The following is an 11,622-nucleotide window of genomic DNA, read 5'->3' on the forward strand; positions in this document are numbered from 1 at the left end:
TTCAGTAATAAAAACATTTATGATGTGTTTTATGTAATACATCGAATATAAAATACAAATTTATATATTGTACAAACTTTTTAACACGGTGTCAACACATTGTAAAATTTCAAGATTTTGATGTAACACATTGTCAACACAGCGTCAACCGTTGGCATTTTTGTTGTTGTTACTTTGTTATATGTTGACATTTTCTAACAGACCATATCATACTTTGTACAATATTTAGAGTTTGCATTTGATTATATCCATATACAGACTTAACTGGAACAACAAACTTGTGATGAAAATGAACATAATATACATGATTATACAATTAATAATGCTTGAAATGATTAATGAAGTTCAACTCGATTACATCACACATTAAGCCATCCAACTATTAACCATACATTATTAATCAAAACATGGCAAATTAAATGAAACCCCATAAATCAATCATCATCATAAAGCATCTAATACAAGAAAGCATCAGCAGAAGCCATGATTGGGTGATTAACATGGATCAAACTCCATGGATTCAACAAATCATCAAAATCTCCTCCATCATCTTCAACAAATCCAGCAGCAGCAGCCGGCAACAATCCCTGGCTCGAGCTCAAGCAGCTGGTGATCTCATTCAAGGCATGGAGCCTGTGATTCAGCTCCGCCATCTGAGCCCGAAGAATCGAATTCTCCGACTCCATATTCAAGTAGAGATGCGTCACCACATGGATGTTTGTGAGCATATGATTGTTCTCAGCCCTTAGATGGTTCGCCTGAGCCGTCAGATCATCTAGAAGCTTCTGCTTCCTCATCCGCGATCGCCTCGCGGATTCTCGATTCGACAGCATTCTCTTCCGTTTCCTCATCTCCGACTGCAGGTTGTTGTTGTGATGATCGGAGTTCGAGCCGGAGGAGGTGCCGCTGATTGGGGAAGCCATGGTTGAATTGAATTTTGTTTTAAGTGAAATTAGGGTTTGTATATGAGAATTTGGGATTTAGGGTTTGTGTTCATGAAAAAACGTAGAACCAGTAGAGGAAGACGACGGAGAAGGATTGGACGAGGTGAGAACGACGTCGTAGGAAGGAGTTGATGGTGAATCCGGAAAGGAGGATCTCACTCACTAAAGGTGACATGATGATTCCAATTCTATCATCCAACGCTTCCACATGAAAATATTATTCTCGAAATTCAGTTTCAGAGAGAAGAGAGAGGGGGTTGGGGGGGGGGGGGGGGAGAATTAGGGTTTTAATTAGAGGAGAGGAGAGGAGAGGAGAGGGAGGGAGAGAGGCTTATGGTGGCGGTGAAGAGGGAGATTTATACAAAGAGAAGAGTGAGTGAAGAGAATAAAGAAATGATTTATGGTGGCAATCATTATGATTAAATTATTTGAATGTCGGTTCATTGATTGTATTTTTAAATGAAGATTGAAAGAATAAAGTAGCGTGGGCACGGCATCTTATATTCTTGAACTGGCTGTCACGTTATGATTGATAAGGTAAATGTAACATGCAACTTATAGTAACTCATTTTTATTTAGGTGGGATAAGGAGAGAGAATAAGGTGATTGAATATTTTAATGAAAAGAGATAGAAAGAAAATAGATATTTTGAGTGACACAAACAAAGAAGGAAAGATGGACGCACTGAATGGGATGAGGAAGTATATGATAAGAGTTTGTATATTTAATTTTGATAGTAATTAATGTAGAGGTGGGTATAACAATAATAGGACTGGATATGTAAAAGAAATAGAAATAAATGTGAAACGAGGAAAGGCGAGACTGAAAAATAAACAAAAGTTTTCGAGGCAACCCACTTCTCAATACAAAATAAGGTGATCAACAAATAATAATCCAATCCTAAACGTGTATTGCAACACAAATGACACATCAATCATACTAATATTTATATCTACCACAAAACTATGCCGCTTCTAGATTTTAGATCAATAAAAATAGGGCTGACAATTTTTGGCACGACACGATAACACAATACGAACTCGCACGAAATTAATAGGTATGTTTAAAAGCTTATTGGGTTCGTGTCCTTATCGTGTCGACACGATAACGACACGAAAATTTCGTGTCGTGATCGTGTTACACGTTAAGAAATAATAATATTATAATATTATTATTATTTTATTTATTTTATAATTTAAATTAGATTTAGTCTAATGGAGCACTTAGTATTAGTATGGTGTCGTGTTCATGTTACACGTTAAGAAATAATATTAATATAGTGTCGTTATTATGTCGTGCCATGTGTTGTTATCGTGTCGTGTTGACCCGAAGTGGTTAGTGTCGTTAATGGGTTCGTGTCGTGTTCGTGTCTGAGGGTAGCGGGTCGTGTCCGTGTTCAGGTTCGTGTTCGTGTTTAGAGTTTTCTTAACAGGTCGTGTTCGTGTTTGTTGTTATCTTGTCGTGTCGTGTTCTTGTCGACACGATAACGACACAACACGCACGATTTGCCACCCCTAAATAAAAGTGGCTTGATAATACTCTCTCCGTCCCACAAGAATATGCACTCTTTACTTTTTAGTCCGTCCGATAAGAATATGCACTTTCTAATTTTGAAACTCTTTTTTCTCTAATGAGGTGGGACCCATTCTCCACTAACAATATTTTATTTACTTTTTTTCTCTATATCTCTCTTACTTTACCAATTTTGCATTAAAACTCATGTCGAACTCAAAGTGTATATTATTTAGGAACGGAAGGAATAATATTTATATTCCTTCCAACCGCTCTCACTTCCTTTGCTTCCGAAATCTTTTCACTTCTCCCATTAATCACAAAAACAAAATTATCTTTTTCATTTTCCCAACTTTATTACCTTAATGTCAAATATATGGAAATGCGTATTATATTTATTTTTTTAAACTTTCCACTTCCACTCCTCTCAATTTTATCACAATAACAAAAAAAATCTCTTTAAAATATTCATAAAAACTTTGACAACATGGCAGATATGGTAGGAGAAGAGTAAATCAATGAAAGCACAAGATAATAGGTACGCCATTAATTATGAATTACTGTCTATTGGAGAAAAGAGGGAAAATTGAATAGAGAAAAGTAAATTTTCTTTAGAAGATGAGAGAAATCGATTTTCTCCAAAAGGTTGAAACCGTAGAGAATGATAAAAGATACTACAAGTATATTTTATATAATTCTATTACGAATAAAACCGCAACGATAACAAGGGTGAGAGGTTCATCGGATAAAGGTCTGTTTGCGGAGATAAATCCCCGTCGAGCAACCGAGATTCCCACTCCAACTAGGGTTTGGCCGTGGAGAAGAGACTTGACGGAAAAGTAAGTGCAAGAAAATTAGGAAATATCTGATATATTGATTGAGAGTATCAACACACATAATCCCTATTTATATATTTAAGGACCCTAGGTTTGGTTCGACTCGATCATACCGGGAAAGAACCAACAAGAAAATCCGGCACGGAGCTTATAATTACGCTCAACTCAAATTATAAAATAAATAAGTCTAAAATATAAAAGTTCATCAAAATAATAAAAACACTATGGCTAATGAGACACAAAGTCTCCAAACTTCACAGGCCTCTTGGACTGTGATACACTCGGATTTTGCACTATTTTAAGACTATTATTTGGTCCATTTTGAGTGTCAAAGTTGTATTGCATGTCCATTATTTACATATATTATCTATTTTGGTATTTTGACGTATTTTGTGAGAAATGTCAAAAATAGAGCTAAAAAGGGCATAAAAACGTCAAAGTTCGGAAGCTGGAGCAGAAGGCAACCTAGCGGACTGTGCGCCAGCGGTCGCTAAAAACCACTCCAGAATGTTCAGACTCTCTCCAGCGCCCGCTGGGCCAGTGGCGCACGACAACCTCTGTTCAAACTCAATTTTCCGGCCATCCTGAAGTCCGATCAGGTTGTTCTACATGTCATTCTCTTCATCTTCAAAAGAGCTCCACGTTGGTACCTGGATCATTTCAATCGGAATTCAGTGGGGAAAGTTATGTTCATTCTACCAAAGTCGCGCAAAGCTGTCAAATGCAGAATTTTAGGCGGAAATTCAAAGAAGGAAAGAAGACATTACCTTGTGAAGCCAAATCTTTTCCTTAACCCATGGAGCACGAAAATACCATATTTATTATTGCTTGGAGGAAACATTTTACCAAATTTAAATCTTTTTCAAGCCTATATATACCCATAACCTAATCCATAATATTCACCAATTCATAGCCCCCCCTCCATTCTCCAACCCTAATTCCTCCATCCATAATTCCATCACCATTCTTGGAGATTGGAGCAAGGCAAGAGAAGACTAAAGATTGCACAATAATTCATCCTTGAGTTTTGTTTACTTTTTCTTTATGTTTTATACTTTAATTTGTAGTTTTTGTTATTTGTCTATAAGTAGCTAAACTATAAGACTTCTTTGGATGTGTTAGTAACTACTTTGGTTATACAATTCCGTTTTGATATTTAATATCCATTTTGTTTTTACTTCGTTTCTTCCCTAAGTTGTTGGATAATGCTTCACGTTTGAGTGATACATTCTGTGATGATTTAATATAACTTGCTACATAATCATGAGAGGAGGTTGACGAGTTAGGTCCACTTACTAGACACTACAATTAACTTCCCTTAAAACGACACTGTTAATTGAGAGTGAGGACTTTTCAAGGGTCTTAGGAGCTTTAAGGAGTTACGAATCTAGGATTGACGCTCCTAGTGTTAGTAATGTACGTTTGTACCGTATGGGTAAAACTTAGGCGACTCGTCCTACTGAAGTGAACTGTGATAGGGTGTTGTGCTTGGAATTTGTATAACCATAATTGTGAAACCGCTATTCTTGGAATTCCCATATTACATAATTTACTTGCTTTATTTATTTGTTTTATTTATTTAAACCCAAAACTCTTGTTTCTCTAGATAGTATACGACGCTTAGTACATGATAGCCAGTTGTAATTATATTCCTCGTGTTATCCTGGTACTGACCTTTAGCTATACTAGATCTACCCTGTATATTTGTAGGTATTTTTAGTGCTAATAAAAAGTGTATCAAGTTTTTGGCGCCGTTACCGGGGACTATTCTTGCTTTAAGGTAATATTGTAGAAAGGTTGATAATACTAATTTAGAGTGTAATATTATTTAATTTTATTTTTCTTTTATTTTCGAGGTACTTGAGGAGAACGAGGATCACAACAATGGAGGTGTACCGATTTTGCTTTTATTTTTTTGGTTTTCTTTAGTTTTTATTTTTAAATTTTTGTTATAAAAAAAATTTTATGTTCAGTTTATTTCGTTTAAAAAAATAAATAAATAAAAATACTGGAGCAGGGTCAGCGGTCCGCTGAGTTGTTTTCAGCGGCCAGCCGAAAGAAGAACATAGAGGACAAACCATCCTCAGCGATCCGCTGGATTACAATCAGGGACCACTGTGGCAAGATAGACGCGACTTTTTATTTAAAGTATGTTTCCTCTTTTCCTTCTTTCATTCTTTTTCTTTCTAACCCTAGCATCCACTTCCCTTCTCTCTTTAAATTCTATTTCTCCACATTAATCACACACCCGCACTTCAAATTTGCTCACCTACTCAAATTTTTTGGATTCTATCAAATTGTTCTTGTGCTCGACTGTCAACCAATGCAAGGTACGTTCTACTTGTAATTTCTAAGCATTGTTGGTATAAATTTTGGTAGTTTGAATTGGAGTTTGATGGGGGATGATATACTTGTATAAATTGTTGAGTTGGATTTGATGGAATTAATCATTGTTGTGTATCTTTGTTGGGTGTGCTTGAATTATCTTCTTTTTGTGAATGAAACTTGAATACCCCGTTGACTTGATTATTGATACGCATAGTTCATGTTCATAGCATTGTGAGACTATTTTATCTTGCATGACTTGTGTATATTTTTTTGGTTAAATTGTTTTGCATGGTCATGGTCTATTGTTGAAAATTCTTGCAAATTATTGGGGGGATAGAGATCATGATGGGGTGACGATTTTTGAATCAAGGTAGATTAATTGGTCTTGCATATGATTATTTTTTTACACCTTGATTTGATTCGAGTTTGGGGGATTGCCAAATATTGTGTTGTATCCTACTATAGTTTTCTTTATTCTATGCTCACATTGTGAAATTGTAGGTACAAAGGCATCCTAACGGAATCCCAACGATGGGGGATAAGTCATGAACTTCAAAGAACGTTAAGCTAAAGACGAAAAATAAGCGCTTGTTGGAAGGCAACCCAACTATTTATTTCCAGATTTTTAAGTACTTCTTGTGTTTTTGTTTTGATTGAAATTTTTCGCAGGTTCTGGACTCTTCCCAGCGACCGCTGTGGTGCACGCAGCAGCCCGCTGGGCACTCACTGGAAACGTTCTGGCTCGTCGCCAGCTACCACTGGATTGCAACCAGCGACCGCTATCCGTTTACAGTTTTCCAGCCGCATTTTTTTTCAAATTTTTAAAATTTTTACCCCGTTCAGTCTCAACGTGAAAATTTCAAGGTATGTTTTCTGTTTTAGTAGTTTACTCACGTCCCTACCGACTCTACAAACTTATTTTACACTTTATTATAAATAAGTTTGGGGAATAAAGTGGTGGACCGTGGGTTTAGGTTTTTAGTTTAGGTTTTTAGTTTAAGTTTTTAGTTTTTGTTTTAAAAACCCGAGGTGAATTGTGTCATGAGCATTACATGGAGAATTTTAGAAACACGCGTGTGTAGAGACACATTAGACTGAGTTGCCTATGATATTTAATTCTTTCCATCTATGTTTAAGTATGGTTTAACGTTTTAATGTGATGGTTTGGTAAAAAGGTGCATAATTAGTGAATTGCTTGTTCGCCTTGAATCATTCTTATACCTTGTGAGATTTGAGCCTAAATTCTTTCTTGTGTGATTCATCTGCATGCATGTATATGTTTCTAAAACTTGCTCCTAGTCTGCCTAAGTTTACATAGTGTTTAAGTTGATGAAGGAGGACGTTAGACCATCTTTTCTTAGCTACTTTTATTTCCAAATTTTCAACCCTCTCAAAAATTTTCATTTGGAGCCAATTTTGAGCCTTTAAGCCTATTCTTTGGAAGCCAAATAAATGAGGACAATTCCTTGGGTTAGTATAGTTTTTATATTTATTTGTTAAGGAATTGGAGAGATAAGGAGGAAAGTTATAAAAAGTAGTGTGCCTAATATAGAAAAGTGCAAGTTATGAAATAGAAAAAATGCAAAAATGTGTGTTTAATCTAGAAAGGATGCTTATGAAAAGAGGTTGTGAAAGAAAAGAAAAAGAAAGAAAGTTTGTGAAAAGAAAAGAAAAGAAAAGAAAAGAGAGAAAAATCAAAGGTTTGGAAAGTGAGTTGAAGGAGAAATTAGTGTTAAGAGTGTCTTGGGTTATTAGAAAAGTAGAGTCATTTTTACTCTACTTGGGATATTTTTATTTTTGAGTCACTTTTTAGCCAAATATTCATCACCTACCAAAGAGCCTACATTACAAAAAAAATAAAGACCTTTTAGACTTTTGATGCTTAATCACATCAAGTAGAGGAGGGATTACGACGTCTAGTCCTTATGCAATCCGTGCATCTATTTTATGTTTCTTTCTTGTTTTGTTTGGGGACAAACAAATATTTAAGTTTGGGGGAGTTGATACGCTTGGATTTTGCACTATTTTAAGGCATTATTTGGTCTATTTTGAGTGTCAAAGTTGCATTACATGTCCATTATTTGCATATTTTTATTCATTTTGGTATTTTGACGTGTTTTGTGAGAAATGTGCAAAATAGAGCTAAAAAAGAGCATAAAAACGTCAAAGTTCGGAAGCTGGAGCAGAAGGCAACCCAGCGGTCGCTGAAAACCACTCCAGAACGTTCTGACTCTCTCCAGCGCCCGCTGGGCCCGGTCGCGCACGACAGCCTCAGTTCAAACTTAATTTTCCGGCGATCTTGAAGTCCAATCAGGGCGTTCTATATGTCATTCTCTTCATCTTTGAAATACCTTCGCGTTGGGTACCTTAATCATCTCAATCGGAGTTCTAGGGAGAAAGTTATGGCCATTCTACCAAAGTCTGACAAAGCTGTCAAGTGCAGAATTTTAGGCGGAAATTCAAAAAAGTAAAGAGGACATTATCTTGTAAAGCCAAATATTTCCTTACCAAATTTAAATACTTTTCAAGCCTATATATTCCCCATAATCTAATTCATAATATTCACCAATTCATAGCCCCCAAAAGGGGAGCCTTCATGGCTACCCCCTCCATTCTCTAACCCTAATTCCTCCATCCATCATTCCATCACCATTTTTGGAGATTGGAGCAAGGCAAGAGAAGACTAAAGATTTCACAACAATTCATCATTCCATCACCATTCTTGGAGATTGGAGCAAGGCAAGAGAAGACTAAAGATTGCATAAAAATTCATCCTTGGGTTTTGTTTGCTTTTTCTTTATGTTTTGTACTTTAATTTGTAGTTTTTGCTATTTGTCTATAAGTAGTTAAACTATAAGACTTTTTTGGATGTGTTAGTAACTACTTTGGTTATACAATTCCGTTTTGCTATTTAATATCCGTTTTGTTTTTACTTCGTTTCTTCCTTAAGTTATTGGATAATGCTTCACATTTGAGTGACACATTCTGTGATGCTTTAATATAACTTGCTACATAATTGAAGAGAGGATTTTTGCACGTGTGTCGCATGCACATGTTCATCCTTTCAACAAGATTTATAATTTTCCCACTAATGCAACAAATATTACTAAGTATAAGAGGCAAGAGCGGGGTCGAACTACATAGACTATGTACCTACTCGAGATTATTTCTACGACACAATCGGAAAAGGGGTCGGCTGCTGCCACGCATTCATTAAATGGGTGAAGACTCTAATATACTTGAACTGGCGGAGTTAAACTGGACTCTATCTATTGTACCTAGCGGATGGGAAAAGTACGGACACTTGCATGACAATCAAACTCAAGACAACTTGTAAACTGGAGTTAAACTAACTAGAACACCTGTAGCCGAAGGAACATGCTGAAAAATTCCCAAAATAGGCAGACAAAGATGCAAAAGCAAGTGGGGACCATTTTTCCTAAACTAGCCGGAGCTGGCAGAAAAGCTGTGAAAAACAAAAAGCAAAAGCAAAAAGCAGATCTGATTTTTTAACTAACTTCTACTTCATCTTCTCCAAACAACCAAGTAAAAACAGAGCATGGAACAGAGCTGCAACACCATTGACGAAATAAAACAGAGCATGCGTCAAAACAAAACGTAAACAAGAAATTCAAGCTAGAACTACCAAATCTACTCTCCTAAGTCAAGCAGAAAGCAGAATAAACACATATTAACCTTGCATGCATCACATAAACTAACAGATCTCAGAAATCGTGCACGTGAACAACTAGATCTCAACCTCTAAACTACTCGAAATCATGTAAACAACATGGATCTAAACATCTAAGCCACCAATTGCGAAAAGCATCCAAGAAACATGAGTAAATAGCATCATCAACATGAAAATAGACACCAAAGCTTCATAAAACTGGAAATATGTCGAGATCCAAAGGCGGAGTCGTCAATTCCTCCGATGAAACTCGAGATATAACTACATCGTTTCAAAAGCGGTAAAGAAAGCAAGGATCCAACATCGGAAACCATTGAACTAAGCTAAGAAAACAGTTAACTATCTAAACTAAGCTAAGAGAGCAGTGGCTGCAAGCGCCTATGAGAGCTTCCTACCAAACTATGATAGCGTTAAGCGCTCCATTCTTCATTCATGTTGGTCCCTTTATATAGGGAGGCTTCAAGCTCAAATCCCTAGGGTATGTTCTTCATGATTTGACGTTTGTACCCTTAAAATAAGGGTGTCTACGAATCTTGGTCTTTTGCTCCCACTTCTGCTTCTGCCACCACCTACTTGATTCTCCTAGGTCAGTTGGACGGCTTCGGCTATTTCACTTCAAAATTTGCTCGATTGTATCCGCCAGGTCAATTAGCACAATCTCCTAGGTCTGTCGGATTTCTTGTGCACCTGCTCTCCTGATAATTCTTCTTGACCTAGCGGATTTTTGACATTTTTACTCATTTTCTGCTAATTTTGTATCTGCTCGGTCAGTTTGCAGCATCTACTTGACCCAGGAGATACCTGCACACTTACTCTCAAATTTGCGCATTATCTCCCCAAAAAGCATGTAATATCACCCAAAACCAATGCATGAAACGAGCCTTATCAATAATCGTGAGAGGAGGTTGGCGAGTTAGGTCCACTTAGTAGACACTACAATTAGCTTCCCTTAAAACAACAATGTTAATTGAGAGTGAGGAATTTTCAAGGGTCTTACGAGCTTTAAGGAGTTACGGATCTAGGATTGACGCCCCTAGTGTTAGTAATCTACGTTTGTACCGCATGGGCAAAACTTAGGCGACTCGTCCTACTGAAGTGAACTATGCTAGGGTGTTGTAGTTCGAATTTGTATAACCATAATTGTGAAACCACTATTCTTGGAATTCCCTTATTTGCCTAATTTACTTGCTTTATTTATTTGTTTTATTTATTTAAACCCAAAACTCTTGTTTCTCTAGATAGTATATGACGCTTAGTATATGATAGCCAGTTGCAATTATATTTCCCGTGTTTGATATCCCGGTACTGACCTTTAGCTATACTAGATCTACCATGTATACTTGTAGGTATTTTTAGTGCTAATAAAAAGTGCATTAGACTGCCGCTTCAGTCTTCCATCTCCTCTCGGCTCCACTTCCGTCAGACCCTTTCATCCCTTCTTTCTTCGCGCTCCCTCCGCGATGACCTCTTCTGTCCTCGTCAAGCCACCTTCATTGTCATCTTGGGTCACGGAAGTGTTGGTAACCATTACTGGTGCACCACTCGTATCAAATTCTTTCTTAATAACAATAAAAGACTCAACACATATTTATAATATGTGTGGTAGAAAAGATCTTATATAAATTAGGAAAAAAAATTAAATCTTAACAACTAACGTAAATCAATTCCTAACTACTATAACAATAAATTATAAAATAAGCTAAATAATTATACGAAGTTTATAAGCTCACTTCTATAACAAAGTAAAAGTCAAGGTCCCAATTACATACAATGTGTTGTATGTTTATATGTTGATATTTCTATAACAAAGTAAAAGTCTGGGTCCCAATTACATACAATGTGTTGTATGTTTATATGTTGATATATGAGTTGATTGAGGTTTGTTTGTTAATTTGACTCATGTGTAATTTAATAAAATTGGATAGAATCTATAGATGTTAGAGTTTATGTCGTGTTGGGATTGCGCAGCGGAAATACACAATTGTCAAACAGACCCCTAAACAAATTTATTTAGGTGATTATGCAATAAATTTCATTTTCATGCAATTAATATAGATCTATGATAAACACATCAAATACACATAAAAATACGTAAATTATGTGTTTCGTGATTTTTACCTTGCAATCCTCCAAAGGAGTTGTCCAAATCAAGATGGAATAAACTTCATCTCTTCTCTTTAAAATATTTGATTAATTCCTTCATTTCATCATAATTGAGTAATTTTTCTATTTTAAGAAAGTTTCATCATAGTCGAGTCATTCTTATATATAGTGGAGTAATAATTAACTCACTTTCTATTTCCTACTTTAA

At 36.1% G+C, this 11,622-nt stretch overlaps 1 protein-coding gene across 1 annotated transcript; it reads right to left on the bottom strand.

Moving 5' to 3' along the window:
• Positions 1-293: 293 nt before the first annotated feature.
• LOC121767791 (bZIP transcription factor 44-like) lies at positions 294-1,201 on the bottom strand. Its single transcript, XM_042164118.1, has one exon. It carries the CDS (start codon positions 921-923, stop codon positions 456-458), a length of 468 nt encoding a protein of 155 aa, XP_042020052.1. The 5' UTR covers positions 924-1,201; the 3' UTR covers positions 294-455.
• Positions 1,202-11,622: the final 10,421 nt, after the last annotated feature.

Source organism: Salvia splendens, chromosome 15, assembly GCF_004379255.2.
Source record: "Salvia splendens isolate huo1 chromosome 15, SspV2, whole genome shotgun sequence".
NCBI classification, from domain to species: domain Eukaryota; kingdom Viridiplantae; phylum Streptophyta; class Magnoliopsida; order Lamiales; family Lamiaceae; genus Salvia; species Salvia splendens.